Raw genomic sequence first — 16,665 nt, 5'->3', positions numbered from 1 at the left:
ATTTATTGGTTTTCTTAATGACATACATAAAAATGAATTAAATGATGCAAACGTTTTTTTAAAAGCCCAACAATCTTACCAATTTCTACACACTTGAATTACTGATTGACCTCCTCATAATGCCCTCCGTTTGAATTCATTTACTGAACACTGGTGTGATGTATCTTGTTCTGATGTATTAAAGTAAAGTAAAGTAGGAAATAAGAATTATAAATAAATAGATAGATAAATAAATACAAAATATGGGTTTTGAAAGTCGGAAGACATAAAAGCAAAACAGTGCCATCTAGCGGTGACACCGCCGACCAGCACTTCCCGTGACGCAGAGAAACGCGGTAAAACGATATTCCGGTTTGTAGCAGGAGGGCAGAAGCAGCATGGCATCCGACAAAAGCTCCATGGCTAACCTCGTTAACGGGCGAGAGCCCGTCCCCCTGAACGGGGAGCCGGTCTTGAAGCGGCCCCGGGAAAGCGTCGCGCAGGAACCCTCTCTCCGCGTCCCGAAGGAGCCTCTCAACAAAGTGACCGTGGTGCTCGGAGCGCAGTGGGGCGACGAGGGCAAGGGGAAAGTTGTGGACTTGCTCGCCATGGATGCGCATATTGTATGCAGGTGCCAGGTACCCCACTACACTGTCTTTTAAACGTCATAATATGCTTGAAACTGGCTTCTCCAGACAACTGTGGTGTTAGTAAAAACGTCCGCTTACAGGAACACGGAAGTTTGGTAGCAACCGTTTAGCCACCGTTAGCTCAATATTAATGACGGGGTTCCGACATGGATGTATTGCACTGGATACAGCTTCGGAGGCGGGACCCCGTTCATTCCTATGAGAATTGCTAACTGGTGTATGAAGCCAACGTTAAGCTAAAGTACCCGTATGTGGGCTCATAGAGCATGCGCACTTGAGTTTTCCTCAAGCCCCGCCTCCGACCTCCCGCTCTCGGCTCAATCAGATTAATAAGGGAAAATAACTCTTAGACCATAATGATTCAGATAAAGGCCATATACGTGTTCGTTCTGGGTAGTTCATTTAGTTCAAATAAAATATCCGCAGATTTACAGACGTCTCTTTCCCAATTAGGAAACAATCGTTTGGCCACTACGAAAATATGCTTCGCTTTCCGGCGCACTTCCTGGGGTCTTGGGCTCCGACGCCAACAACCTTGCCTGACCTCCCGGATGTAGAAATGTAAATGTATGCTAGTGAGAACTGCTCGGATGTTATTCATTTTCCGTGCTGATAAAATGTTAACTGAATCCAGCACATGACCTCCAGATACTGATAACCTTATTCAGTGAATGCTACGTTATGTAACAGTTTGACCGGCCCGGCTGTTCCGCTACCTCTTTGCAGTCAAGCCAGCGACATGAGCATTATTTTTGGGGAAACTCTGTACATGCAGTGGCTGTCCAGTGGTGTAAAGTAACCACGTACATTTACTCAAGCACTGTTCTTAAGTACAATTTTGATGCAATTGTTCACTTTACTTCAGTGTTTGCTACTTTGTATTTTCTACCCCAAGACAATTCAGATGTAAATAGTGAGGTTTTAATCCACTATATTCATTGCATACCTGTAGTTACTTTGCAGATTTTCATTAATGATTTGAATTATATTCAACACTTAAATCAGACTTTAGTTGCACCTGGAGTAATATTCACATTCTACCCTGCAGCATCCAAAGTCATTCAAATGAGCTGCACCTTCACCAGCTTTAATAACCCTTTCAATGTATATTATATATAATATAACCCATCAATGATTATAATCAAAACATATCATATATATCATTTGGAAAATGGCCAATTTGCTTTGAGTACTTTTTCACAGGAGTTCTTCTCCCACCTCTGATTGTGACCCTGTTCTCAGAACACAGGCTGAAGTGTTTAAAAAGACCATGAAGCTTCAACTGTCCTCGATGTTGATGGTTTCTGTGAATGTTCTGTTTGCAGGGAGGCAACAATGCAGGTCACACGGTGGTGGTGGACTCTGTGGAGTACGACTTCCACCTGCTGCCCAGCGGAGTGCTCAACAAGAATGCCACCTCCTTCATTGGTACGAGACCATCCTTGTGTTGTATTTTTAAGGATTATAATTCACACGGAGAGAAGGACCCTAAAGTATATGACCGAGATAAGGGCAGAAATCAGAAGCGATATGAAGTGTTGTTGTGTATAGCTAACAACTACTGCCAACGCTGCAAGAAATCCTACCTTACATAAGTCTACTGTTGTATTTGTTTGTATTGGAAATGATCTAGATTGGTGTTGATTCATTCATTAATTTTGTTTCTAATATATTTATATCAATAAGGCTAGAGTACATAATAGAAACACCCTAAGTTCAACAGCAATACAAACGTAAGCCTCCAAAATGATCATATTGTCGAATCAACACCTCTCCAAAACAGTTTCAACAGAACCATCTTTAATGTAGTTTGTATTGCTTTGTTGTATCACACCGGTACATATAGAAGAAATCAACACAAATTGCCCGTAAGGGACTAAAAATACTCATCAAATGGTAATTGAAATGATTGCCCGAAGCACAACAGCTACATTCAACACACAAAGGAAACACAGTTCTCTCCATTTTGCATTTCCTCTTTTTAGTCGATTTGTTTCCAGTATGATGAAAACATGGAAAGAGGAAGCAAAAAAAGAACTCCTCTTAACTCTGAGACCCACGGGGCGTATACCAACCCAATATCACTGTGTCATAACTTCTCAGCTGTTTGAGCCAGAGACATGCCGTGTGTTTCCTCTTAAACTACAGAAACAGCAATAAACAACTCCATTAAGTTTTTCATTGAGAGGCGTTTACTTATTTCGGTGAAGCGAATGTGCGTAAAGTTTTAAAAGATGCGGATAGTAGTCTCACCTTGATTCTGGCGCATTGCTTATCGTTTTGATAGATCTATTCTCATCCACCATCTTTGTTTGTGACGTAAAGAGTGTAAGAGTCACGTTTCTGAATCGAACACTCTGAGTGGATGCAGCCAGAGCCAATCGGAGTCTGATTCAGAGGGTTGCCTGTCAGTTCCGTTGTTATGTGTACTGAAACCAGAGCCGGTATAATTCCACACGCGAAAACACAACGTTTTTTATTTATGGGCAAATATCCCCCATTATAGTGTGTATAAGTCTCTAATGAGTGACATGTCATTGTCTGAGGTTGAGCTGATTTATGGGATGTGTAAAACTTGATTATACCGCAAATAAATGACAATTTATAAGGCAAAACACAAAATATATAAAAACAGAAATGTCCTATGTGGGTCTCAGAGGGTTAAAGTGATCCGTAACAAGATAGCTTGTGTGGTTAAAAATAAAAGCTCAAGGAAAACAGGAGCAGTCTTGTTGCTGAAGAGTTGGCATGTTGAGTTATTTCCATTGTGGGTTGGTAAACAATCTTGAAATCTAATATTTTTGTTACAGGCAACGGGGTGGTGATACACCTGCCAGGTCTGTTTGATGAGGCTCATAAGAACCTGCAGAAAGGCAAAGGTAACGTTTTCTAAAGTTCAGTGATGTGTACCTATTGTCGCTGTCAGTAAATAGGACATTTCAACAGAAGATGTTTTGACATGGCACAGCAGGAAAGGCACATGTCAATAAAAAAGAAAGAAAGATGGCTGTTCATTTAGTCGATCAGGGGCCTGGTAAACAATGGTTTCATGGGACAGCTGATTTAAGCTGAGCCATGTTATTGTAAATGCCTTTATTCCTTACTGTGACTAGTCACACTGTGTCCTGTGAGAAGATATATTGTGCTTCTAGCACATTTTTTAATATATATTTCCTGTTTTTCTTTTATATGTCACTTATGGTGCATTTCCACCATGGCGCAGTTTAAGCGTGCCGTGTCGGGGCTACTTTTTCACCTTTTTTCTGGCCCGACAAAATGGTGGTCCTATCGGGGCCAACAAACAGGGCTGAGTCGGGCTGAGTTTGCTAAACTAGAGAGAGAATCGCTGGCAAGGGGGCTACAACTACAACAAGATGAACATATTTGACCGTGATTTAATTGTAATACACGTTTCAAAGTAACAACATACTGATACCGGTTAGTAAAAACCATGAATGAATGCTTTGACAAGTCTGCAGACAGACGGCAGGCGAAAAACCCTTTTTTAAATGCGTGATTCATCTTCTTATTATACACACATGCATTTCCAGACATTTGGACTACCTATGTTGCAAATGTATTATCTTTTCAATTTACACCCGGCATCTATTGCACGTCTGTCCGTCCTGGGAGAGGGATCCCTCCTCTGTTGCTCTCCCTGAGGTTTCTCCCATTTTTCCCTTTAAACTGTGGGTTTTCTCTGGAAGTTTTTCCTTGTACGATGTGAGGGTCTAAGGATAGAGGGTGTCATTTTCTCATACTGATATTCTGCACAAACTGTGCTGTTGTATTTGCTGTAAAGTGTCTCTACTGTAGGGTGTTTTTATTATATGTACAGCACTTTGGCTCGACCAAAAATCTTTAAAAATGAGCTATATAAATAAAACTTGATTTGTTTTCTAAATGGAGCTTGGCTAAGCTAACACAGTATATGCTCCGACCGTCGTCCACACTCACAACAACGGCCTATACAGACATAAATAAACCAGTGACTGTATTCGCCATGACACAGGCAGTCTGTGGTTTGTACTTGTTTAACTTTTGTCTAGTTTCTGAACAGATATGAGGAGCTGTGAGCTCTGAGTGCTAAGAGCTAACGGCTGTGTTGTTTTTCTGGGGTGCTCATGGAAGATGACGTCACGGCTCCGCCTACACTGCGTTACTGTAGTTACTGCCCCAGCTACTAAACTGTAATGGAAGCGCAGCATTAAAGTTAAAGCCTAACAAAACCGTACTAAGTCGGGCGAGGCCTGCGTGGAAATGCGCCATTATAGTCCGGTTAGAAATATACAGTGAAACTCATGGTGTCTATAAATATGGACTTACCCTAATAGGCAGGGTTTTAGAATGAAATGTTTCCATTTGTTTGAACCGTTCAGTGATGTACAACATTATCAGATACAATGAAAGGAAAAACATTGGGTATTGGTATTTGTTCCTAAAACATAGATATGTCCCAAACCTTGAATAAAATATGTGTAGGATGTTGTAACACCTGCTTAATATGTGTTTGCTGTGGTACAAACATGTCATGTGGGTTCTGTTGTGTTGAGTGCAGGATTACAAGGATGGGAGAAGAGATTAAAGATTTCTGATCGTGCCCATATTGGTGAGTAGGCATTACTTTGTTCACATTTCCGGGTTAGAAATGTCCTCCTATTGACAGTCACTATATCCGCCTCTAGTATTCAACTTCCATCAAGCTGTTGATGTAATCCAGGAGCAGCAGCGGCAGCAGCAAGAAGGGAAAATGTAATTCTGCATATCTTTTACATTGAAGTGTATATTATAATGTTTGTGATGATTATTAATGTTGTGGTTTCTTTGATCTTCAGCTTGGGAACCACCAAGAAGGGTATTGGACCGGCCTACTCCTCTAAAGCCGCTCGGAACGGTCTGAGGGTCTGTGACCTCGTCTCTGATTTCAAGGTCTTTGAGGGCAAGTGAGTGTTTCTGTTGAGCTTCTTTTTCATATCATTTGCTTAAATTGAAGTTTTTATTCATAATCAATAAAGTCATGTGTGTTGAGGGAATATTTTCAGCCCCTGCACAGATACAAGTTTGACTTTAGGAGTTAATTTTTAGCACATTTGAATGTTCGACAAAGACCTCTTAAACCATGGACCAATGTCTATCACAAAGAGCAGATTCATCTTTTCACTGTTTTTGTTTATTGAATCTTTCAAACAAGACACGGCCGTTTAGTGTTGAATAAATGCCCATTTCCAGACCTGTAAATGAATATGGAAAGATTGAGAGATAATAAGAATAAATAATAAGTAAAAAAGAGTACAATAATAATCATAAATAAAAAGAAACACAAAATAAATAAATAATAATATAAAAAATATAATAATCCAATACAAGGATAACATTACTGATATTACATTTTTTATAAACAATTTATAAAAGTAAAATACAAATATGTATATCAAATACATTTCGTGTTTCAATGCATTTTATTTGTAGTGTCTCTCGCCACCAGATGGCGTCACCTGACATGTGTTTACTCTGTCCAGTATGTCATGTTGTGAGATTATATTTTTTGAATGTGTATTTTGCATACATAAGGGTGCACCTGCATGTGTAAGCAGACTCTTACCATCTGTCTCTTTGCAGGTTCCGCATGTTGGCAAAACATTTCCTCACGATGTACCCAAACCTGAACGTGGACATGGACAGTGAGCTGCAGCAGCTGAAGGTGCGGTTATCGTGTAGTCAGGAAATACTGACTGTCACACTTTGTTCTGACTCACTTGGCCTTGATATGAGGACAATAGACCCTTTGTTCACCGTGGACACCTAGACATGTCAGTGGAAAAGGCTCAGGTGTAAAATAATGCAATGCATGATGGCTGGATGTAGCTGCTGTAGTTTCAAGGTCCTGCTATTGTGCAAGCTGCCTAACTGTCATGGCAACAGAGAAATTGTTAATGTTCTCACGAACAGCAGTGCTTTTACTACTGTGATCATTTATAATGTCGGCTGTGGGAAATGGCTATAGTTTGTGTATGAAAACATGTCATTATTGGGTTGATATTTATATATGTGTGTGTGTATGTATATATATATATATATATATATATATATATATATATATATATATATATATAATTTAATTTTTTTTATTTTGCAAGTTAAATTCAACTTGCAAAATGTTAAACAACCTTTCTTAACTGTCAATGCTGCAAAGTCATAACTCCACTGTATGATTCTATCCCACATTGAATACTGTTTGACAAACTGGTCGTTTGCTTGTGCCACAAACCTGAAACCCATAGAACAGCTGTACAAGAGAGATATCAAGGTGTTTGACAGAAAGCCACATTCATACCACCACTGTACCATCCTTGAAAAACACAATTTCTTGAGTTTTGACAATTTTAAGTCTTCTAAAAGTATGTTTTTTTAAATAAATGTTAACATGGACTGGCCCCCCCTCCCTTTTAGGGGAATTAATTCACAAAAAACACACTGGACGCTACACTAGGTCAGAAACCAGAGGAGACTGTGAAGTCCACCGCAGACGGACTACTTTTGGACAAAATGTCCTCTCCATTAAAGGCAGCTCTTTCTGAAATAGCCTCCCAACTGAGATACGGGATTGTCCCACTCTCAATAGCTTCAAAGGTCAACTCAAAGAATGGTTGAGAAACAAACAGACGTGCAATCACCGCTAAATGCACTTTAATACAGGGGTATCTCCTCTTGTGCTTTATGTAGCTCTTGTATCCTCTCTTGCACTTATATGTCCAGTGTTTCCCCTACCATTGTCCTGGAGGGGCGCTGCGCCCCGCCTGAAATTCAAGGTGTTTAATAAAAAAAAATATATATAATTTTCTTTATATATATATTAGGGCTGTCAAACGATTAAAATGTTTAATGAGATTAATCACAGCTTAAAAATTAATTAATCATGATTAATCACCATTCGAACTATGTCTAAAATATGCCATTTCGTTATGTATATTGTTGTGGGAATGGAAAGATAAATGAAAGAAGGCGGATATATCCATTTAACATATCCATGTGTCAAAATGAAAGACAGACCACACACCTATCAATCATCAAACCGTGGGGTCTTAATTCATTACGTGTTGATTTCTATCAACGGGGGAGTACTTCAGGAAAGTCGACGGGGGGGGGCTAGTGGAGTACTTCGTGACCACAGAGTGTGAACGTTGTGATCAGCTGTTTTAGCGCAGTTCTCCAGTGAAGGGGGGGGGGGAGAGTCTCCCTCCGTAGCCGGTTGGCGTAGTTTTGGCACAATTCCGTTGTACAGACCGACGTTAACAGCAGCCCTGTCTGTGCACACGGAGACCGACTCTGTCGTCCGGTAATCTAACCGCCTTCTGGAAAAGCTTCACAAGTACGTCGGTACGCAAATGCGCTTTATGACACAAGTGACGGTACGCATTTCAGATTCCGCACATAACCTGCGTACCAGTTATGTGTTACCTGTACTACAGCTAAAGTATTCTCCGTCGGGACTTCCTGCAACAACACCACGCCGTTATCTTGATTCTGATTGGCCAGAAGACATTATCAAAGATGTTCTATTGAGAAGACGATCACTATGTGACAAAAGTTTTCAAAACCGTTTCTAGTCTTCGGTATTTCCAGACAAGTAGCTGCTGAAATCAATCTTACTAACTGCTGTCTGTGCAATTTACTCCGCGCGAGTTGGCAGACTTTATTTAGCTTACTTTAACCTCATTTTTCATGGTGGGGCTAAGCCATTTCTTGGTATGGGTGTAGCCTACCCCAGCCATACCCTGGCGCTGCCACTGGTGGGATGTATGGGGCGGGCCATTCTGCACATGTGTTAAATGCGTTAAATATTTTAACGCAATTAATTCAAAAAATTAATTAGCGCCGTTAACGCGATAATTTTGACAGCATTAATATATATATAGCACCAAATTACAACTAATCTATATCTACTGTCACTTTTCACATTGAACATGCGCTCTTTTATTAAATATACTGAACGCTTTCATTTGAAGTTGTGAATCTAGTGTTTTTGACCCTAAGAAACACTGATGCATTAATCAATAACAATAATCCACAGCTCCTCTCTGGTCCAGAGGAATTAAAAAAGATATATCCCAACCCCACCCCCGCTCAGGCAGCACCCCCCCAAAGCAGTAAACCTAGGGGAAACACTGATGTCGTTGCTGCTAGATTGTATTACCATGTCATAAATACTTGTGTATGCTTCTCTTGCACTTTTTGCATATCATGTATTTTGTTTTTGCTATGTTTGTAAAATGTAATGTTCTTAAATGTTTTATGTGAGGGACTGCGGATGGAAATGAGCTCAAAGCTAAATCTGGCACTGTTACGCTTGATACATTTTAATGTTTTAAGTGTTCATTACTGTGCATTGTCCCTGCCAAATAAACGATTAAATTAGATATATATATATATATATATATATATAAAATATGATAGCTGCAGGATCATTTGTGTAGATACAGATTACTTTGCATGGCTAAATCTGCCGTATTTTGATTTCATGCAATTTATGCATTTTTGAATTGAGTTCTCATTAGGATACAGGAGCTAACTAAAGCTGCTATATCTATGAAAACAAATGTTGTCTAAGCATTTGATGGTGTCTGTTTTTCAGGAATATGCAGAGCGGCTGCGCCCTATGGTGACTGATGGCGTGTACTTCATGCACAAAGCTCTTAATGGTCCCAGTAAGAAAATCCTGGTGGAGGGAGCCAACGCCGCTCTGCTGGATATCGACTTTGGTAAGCAACACGGGATTTGTGGAATTAATAATATAGATGTTTTTTTTCTTCCTGAGGTTAACCGATGTTTCTCTGTTCAGGGACGTATCCTTTCGTGACCTCTTCCAACTGTACCGTGGGGGGGGTGTGCACCGGCCTCGGCGTGCCTCCATCCTACGTGGGCCGGGTGTACGGTGTGGTCAAAGCCTACACCACCCGGGTGGGCGTCGGTGCCTTCCCAACAGAACAGCTTAACGTGAGTACAGACACATCTGGAGACAGATTTTCGATTGTGTTGATGAAAAATATCTCGCTAATGATAGAAGCTGAGAAGTGGTCGATGTTGAGATTAAAGCATTCAATTTGTCACTGGCTTCTCAGGCAGATTTGAATAGCCAACGTACTGCAAGGGGTTTAAGACAATGTGTGATGTTATCAAATGATCACACTGTCAGCTAAGCATGTTTAGATTGGGGTGAAAGCAGTGTGCCAAATACCCGTCAATAATCGGAGGGGTCCCCATCTCCCGTTTATTGCGCAATATACCGGTCGAAGATAGATTCCTCAATATGCAGTAGGCCTATACAATATGTCATGGATGCAAGCCAAGACAATCAGTAGTCTAGAGCAGCGTTTCTCAACCGGTGCGCCGTCTGGCGTCTTCAGGGGTGCCGTCAAATCATTCTATATTCTGACGTTCATATGAATGAACGAATACGTGTCCGTTAAAGAGCCGTCTGTTTTGGATTCTATGCGAGGAAATGCTTTTGCCAGCCAAAATAGAAGATATTTGTGAATAAATGTTTTGAATTATGAATACTGGACATAGGAAGCTTAAAAACATTTGAGTGACCATTGCAAGTGACAAATAAATATTATAATTTGAGACCCCCCTCAAATGTTGCTGTTGAGGCTCAGGTGTTAATCAGGGGGGTCGAGCTCCCCCGGACCCCCCCCCCCCCCCCGTATTCCGCACACTGTGTGAAAGGTATGTTTAGACAAACATTCAGGTATAGAGTAGCATACAGCATTCACTTTATCTGAAATGATTTCAAAATAAACCAAATATTTTTAAAAGGTAGTTATTAAGAAATCAAAAGATGGATTCATAACAATATATTACTGAACTAGAACCCACTGGGGTGTAAAAATATGAAAGTGCTGCAGAGATGGTAAGTAAATCATTTAGGCTGTGTCAAATACATTGCAGTTATTACTCGCACATGAACCTTACATTGTCACAAACAATGTGAGTACTAAAGTAAAATGGCAGCCTACGGTCGGTTTTTTATGTTCTGATTTTCAGAGTGTCATATCTGCTCGAGTATGATAATAACTTTGAAAACACAATAGTCACTCTGTAGTTTCTGTCAATTGAAAAATGCTTTCAACATAAAACGTTCAAAATACAGACACGGCCACAACACACAGAGCTACCATAGCTGCAAAGTCACAGCCATTCTGATTGACCCCATAAGCCAAACAGGCCTCAGTGGCATCTTCAGTTTTCAAGCTGTAATAGTTAGCTTCAGCTGGTGGTCAGACATTGGTTAGTTCAAATCTATAAGATTGCTGGGAAGTCTGCCAGCTCTTCAACTAGACACTGGGCAGCTTCCTCATGTGAGTGTGTGAAATTGAAGTAGGATGTAAACTGGAAACCGGCCAGTCCAGCTGACTGTCCCTACACAAATGAACCTGTCAAAACAGGAAGCATGAACAGGACCTCTAAAGTAAATATAGTTATTCATAACTAGTTGTCGTTCACAGTTGACGGTGTGTTTGTTGTCCTTCAGGAGACCGGAAATCTGTTACAGTCCAGAGGGAGAGAGTTCGGCGTGACCACGGGCAGGAAGAGGCGCTGTGGTTGGCTGGACCTGATTCTGGTCAGATACGCCCACATGGTCAACGGCTTCTCCGCGTAAGCAACTATCCCGATGTTAAATTGTCCCACAGCTTATTTACTGAGGTTACTGGTGTGCTCCATGCTGCACACTGACCATCTACAGTCATCATTTTAACAGAGACTTCTTTCTCGCAGGATTGCCCTGACGAAGCTGGACATTTTGGACACGCTGCCAAAGATTCAGGTGGGCGTGGCCTATAAGGTTGACGGAAAACCTCTGCTAAGTTTCCCCGGTAGGTCCCTCCCATTTAGATGTTACATTGACCAGCTCTTTGTCCGCCCAGTCGTGGAGTCAGCAGTCGACAACAAGCATTAGTTTATTAACTTGAAGTAGGAGTTTCATGGAGAGCAGGGCAGCAACTCATTATTTAAATTAATATATAGATCTAAATCTAATTATGGTATCTATTCAATACAAGTTTTTCAATCAATTGTTTAAATGACATGAAAATAGTTTTAAATGTATTTGACAGGATACTGAAACACATCATTACATCTTCAAATGTAGCTCACAGCCGAAAATAAATCCATATCGTAACGTATAACATTTTATTAAGCATTCTTATTTATCCAAAGTCAAATAAAATAAATATATATCCTTTTATAAATGTTATTTTTTGGTGTGATACAGCACCTTTTAAAAACAATTTAAAGCAGCAACACTTTGCACATTTGAGAATCTGGAACAAATGATTGTTTTTGCTATGTTTACATAAATAAAAGAAGCTAAATGATCCTGTTATGTTACAATCTTTAAAATAGTGGATCTCGATGTTCCTATCTGTAATAGAAATTATTCACGATTAAGAGTACATTCATCCACAAACGTTTTAACGGCAGAGACAGGATTCTTATATACATTTTCAGAGGCTTCGACTTGGGTAAAGGTGAATAGCTTTTATGCTCCTTAATGTCTTATTTTATACCGGTCAGCTTTTACTTGCTGGAAATGCATCATCTTGGGCTTTAAAAATCCATTTTGCAGCAGATAAGGATGCAATTATCTTCCCTCTGCTTGCACAGCCAAATGGAGCACATTGAATTGTTAAGCTAATGAACAGGAGAATGATAAAAGCGCCTCTGCCTCACTCATTCCCTCGTATGTTTATCACCTTTATGGTGCTGGGTGTTTGATGAAGTAGCTCTTATCCTGATCCGGAGTGCCTTTCTTTGAACAGTATCAAATGCACTAAGAAGCCTCACACCATATTAGATTAAATCTAATCTTTCTTGCATACTGTGATAGAAGTCCTTGGTGCATTGCACTGGAAGTCTATGGTGAGTCAAGAGAAGAAACTGATTTTTGGCACTGAAGATTGTTTGGAGGTTAGGACACTCTCCCTCGCCCCGGCTGCTCAACTCAGTTATTATCGAAAAGAGAGGGTTTTTATGACTATTCAGAAGTAAGAAGGGCGTCATCTCTTAATACACTTGATGCAAAGAGCCTGAGGAAACCGGTGCCATCTTATCTCTAGGGCAGTGGTTCCCAACTTCCAACAGGAGTCATTTGGGGGGGCTCTTGGGAAAAAAGGTTGGGAATCACTGCTCTAGGGGACCCAAGGCCGAATGCCTGCTGTGTGTAAAGACGGAGAACTGAGGCAAATACAGCAATGGAGAATTTATAGTAGACGATGTGATGCGCTCATTAATGAAAAAAGAACACAGAAATGGTGATGAGGATCCTGACGCGAAGCTTATAACACGGCTACTTTCTATATCAGGGGTGCCCAACCTTTTTTGAACCAAGAGCTACTTTTAAAGTTGCCAGTCTGCCGAGATCTACCAGTCCAAATAGAGAGGCGTAGCCATTACTGACAGCCTACTACCAGGTAAATACACACTTCTGCTTGTATAAAACTGACCTTTGTACGTTTAATACTTCATAAAATACTGCAGATCTTTTATCTTACCTCTTTCTAATCTACACACAAGTATTTAACTGAAGTTACACAACAGTATTGTTGATACAGAGTTGGAGTTTATTCACACGTCACATTCTACAGTGGGTTCAAGAAACATTGAACAGTGCTGCCACATATGACACAGGGAAAAAAGAAAAGACTCTGAACCCTTTCTTTGCCATTATATAAAAATAGTGTTGCTACAAAAGTATAAATTAGGCTTACTAATAACAAGACAACTCAGATCTGAAGCTACACAGGAATCTGCTGCCAAAGTGCAATAAAAAAAGACAAAATTAATAGAATCAAACTCTTTTTTTGTTGCATTTTAGTAGAGTATAAAAATAAATGCCTTTTTTAAAATAGGATGCAAGCAACACTAGTTTCTTAACCTGAATTGATAATAGACTATAATCAATTTAAGTTTGCATTCTTATACCATTTTGTACAATAATTATAATGTATAAGTTCAAACAAACTAAAACTTACAGCTGATTAATAACGGTATCTAACTTGAGTTTTTATTATATCAAAAACCTTTTGAAATGCTACTGTTATTTTTACTGTCCCCAAAAGCGCGTCGGCAGCCTCCAGGAATGCTTCTTTCACAACTTCGCCGTCTTTGAAAGACTTCATGTGTTTCTCAAGAACGTGACTGACACGATAAGATGCTCTGGTAGCAGCCTTGCTCTTGGGCCTGGTGAAAATGGACTGCTGTGCATTTAGCTGTCCTTTCAGGCCCCTCCCCTTTTGGAGCGTAGGGCAGAATTAGGAGGGAATTCCGTCTCGTAGCGTTTGTGCACTGTTTTGAAATGCCGCTCCTAAATGACCCTTCTTCGATAAAGCCACGCTCGCATTGCAGATGAGACAGATGGACTTTGAATTGGAATAGATACAAAAATAATCATCCTCCCACTCGGAGTGAAAATTATATATTTTGGGCTTTTTTGCTTCTGCCATAATTGCGGTCTTGTGTGTCAAGACTGTCACTCCCGTTGACACAGACAACGTCAGCGAAATAGTGCACTGCTCACAGCCCACCAGCCACGCCCCGACATATGGGTTCACGCGCCGGCCAATCACAAAGCTTTGATGCGTTCAAGTGCATTATTCTGGCACAGGAATATTATGTTATAGGACATTAACGATAAAACAGAATATTGTTGTTCTATTTTTAGACACATCTCGCGATCGACTGGGAATCTCCCGGTCGATCGCGATCGACTGGTTGGGCACCCCTGTTCTAAATAAACCAACAACTCTGAATTGATACAAAAATATGTTATTGATTTAAAAATGATCGCCTTGCTTCCACTAAGAAAAAAAGAATCCGTTCCACCGCGTACCAACGTCTGGAACTGCGACAGTGTAACTTAAAGTGACTGTTGTCAGAGACAAACTCCTTCTGGAGGGAACTTTGGGATTTTAGTCTTTGCAGACCATTTACATGCACACAAACCAATATAACACTACAGGAAAGGGGAAACCCCAGAAAGAGTATTACGGCCTGTTTAAATCCGTAACAGTAGATCAAAAATGATTGTCATGGTTGTGCTTTTTTAGCGAACATGGACGTGTTGACGCGGGTGTGCGTGGACTACGAGACGCTGCCCGGCTGGGACTGTAGCACGGAGGACGCCCGGAGCTTCGAGGAGCTTCCGCTAAACGCACAGAAATACATCCGCTTCATCGAGGACTTCCTGCAAGTGCCAGGTTTGTAAATATGCTCTTTCCACTAATGGATAGACGGCAGCAGAACTGTTCCTCGCTTTGCCAAACCGGCCAGTCACATCTTGCCTTTTTTTCCTTTCTCATTTCAGTAAAGTGGGCCGGAGTCGGCAAGTCCAGAGAGAGCATGGTCAAACTGTTTTGATGGGACCTGTAGTCCTTCTCAACGTCCACTCCCATAATTCCAGGTTTCAATAGGATCACCGGAGGAGTCTCAAATGCAAAAGCCTCCTACAGGAATCACGTCACCAGCAAGGCTATTTGGGAAACATTTAGTTGCTGCTTCTGCATCACATTTTCCAAAAATTCCTCTTAGATATAATTTATGCATTCCACATAATGTTCGCTATATTTATTAGGGTGTTCATTTTTAAAGACTTGGTGCAAATGGATTGATCATTCTATTACATGTAGTTGTTCTGGTTCTTTGTAGCATCTTAAGCTTACTTACCTTAATTCATATTTGTTCTCCGTTTCTTTTTTGTTACATATATTTGAAGAGCCAGTGATGAGCAGGTGTAAAGCCTTTATATAAAAGGGCACAATAAAACTAGAGATCATTTCCAGGCTTTGGAAAGATGATGGAAAGCCATCGGTCGATCAGATTTTGAACTTTTCTATTGATAAATTTTAAAACGCATGAATGCATCTTGGTTAAGTTTGTAACAATGTTTTCATAATGATTGTTGGAATGAACTTAGTGCTTTTTAAATCATATTTGAAAATGGATAAATTCACAACTTGACTTTAAATGGATGTTTTTCTTCATAATTATTGAGGAAATGTCCACGTCAACACAGACATTGGCTGGTCTGTGAAATGTTTGTGTAAATGTAAAGACAATGGGCAGTAATGTACCAGAGTGTATCTCAATATGTTTCCTACGCCATTTCATTCCTCGGCAATAATGTAAAAGAATCTTACTCGGCTTGCTGTTATCAATAAAAGGAAACTAACATTTCATTTGTTGGGTGTTTTGTCATTTTCATTCGACCTTTAATTAGTGGTTTAGACAATATGGGTCTGGAAAACATGTTGCGTTAAGGCAGTGGCAGTGGCGCAGAGGAATGCCAGGGGGGGGGCGCGAGAGACCAGGAGGAAAAATGGTTAAAAAATAATAATAATAATAAATCATAATAAATTTTAAAAAATCATAATAAAAAAAAATGATTGATTCAAAAATAATATAATGCAGTACAGTACTATTACGTCTGGGTCTCTGTGTTTCATTAAAGCTCGTGTGTGTGTGTGTGTGTGTGTGTGTGTGTGTGTGTGTGTGTGTGTGTGTGTGTGTGTGTGTGTGTGTGTGTGTGTGTGTGTGTGTGTGTGTGTGTGTGTGTGTGTGTGTGTGTGTGTGTGTGTGTGTGTGTGTGTGTGTGTGTGTGTGTGTGTGTGTGTGTGTGTGTGTGTGTGTGTGTGTGACGACGACCAATTTTGTGTGCACGAGCGAGAGAGAGCGCACCGGTACTGGAGATCGTTGTTGTTAGCTTCTGGTGCTAGCGAGCTACGCTAACAGATATAAGGAGTTTTTTCAACAACAAAGTGGAGGAGAGTCCTCTCCTGTCAGACTGAGAGACTCAGTGAGCTAAAGGACTCTGTGTTATCTCAGTGGGTCTCAAAGGTTTTGGTCACCATTAATGTAAACAATTGTTTCCGAGGCACACGTTTATATGATCATTATAGTTATACAAAAATAAGAGAATAAATGAAAAACAGGTATGAAATACTATATGACAGTAAAAAAAGAATAAAGTTTAAAAGGGCGA

The 16,665-nt window shown here is 40.3% G+C and overlaps 1 protein-coding gene across 1 annotated transcript; it reads left to right on the top strand.

Moving 5' to 3' along the window:
* Positions 1 to 300: 300 nt before the first annotated feature.
* Positions 301 to 15,862, top strand: adssl (adenylosuccinate synthase, like). Its single transcript, XM_034226557.1, has 13 exons — positions 301 to 617; positions 1,955 to 2,057; positions 3,440 to 3,508; positions 5,188 to 5,238; positions 5,315 to 5,381; positions 5,465 to 5,572; positions 6,249 to 6,330; positions 9,262 to 9,388; positions 9,469 to 9,623; positions 11,161 to 11,285; positions 11,406 to 11,503; positions 14,735 to 14,884; positions 14,992 to 15,862. The coding sequence occupies exons 1-13, from the start codon at positions 378 to 380 to the stop codon at positions 15,042 to 15,044; spliced, it is 1,428 nt and encodes a 475-aa protein (XP_034082448.1). The 5' UTR covers positions 301 to 377; the 3' UTR covers positions 15,045 to 15,862.
* The last annotated feature ends 803 nt before the right edge of the window (positions 15,863 to 16,665 follow it).

Source organism: Gymnodraco acuticeps, unplaced genomic scaffold (genome assembly GCF_902827175.1).
Source record: "Gymnodraco acuticeps unplaced genomic scaffold, fGymAcu1.1, whole genome shotgun sequence".
NCBI lineage: Eukaryota > Metazoa > Chordata > Actinopteri > Perciformes > Bathydraconidae > Gymnodraco > Gymnodraco acuticeps.
Note: the sequence above shows the minus strand (reverse complement) of the source record. Positions and strands in the feature narration are given on the sequence as shown.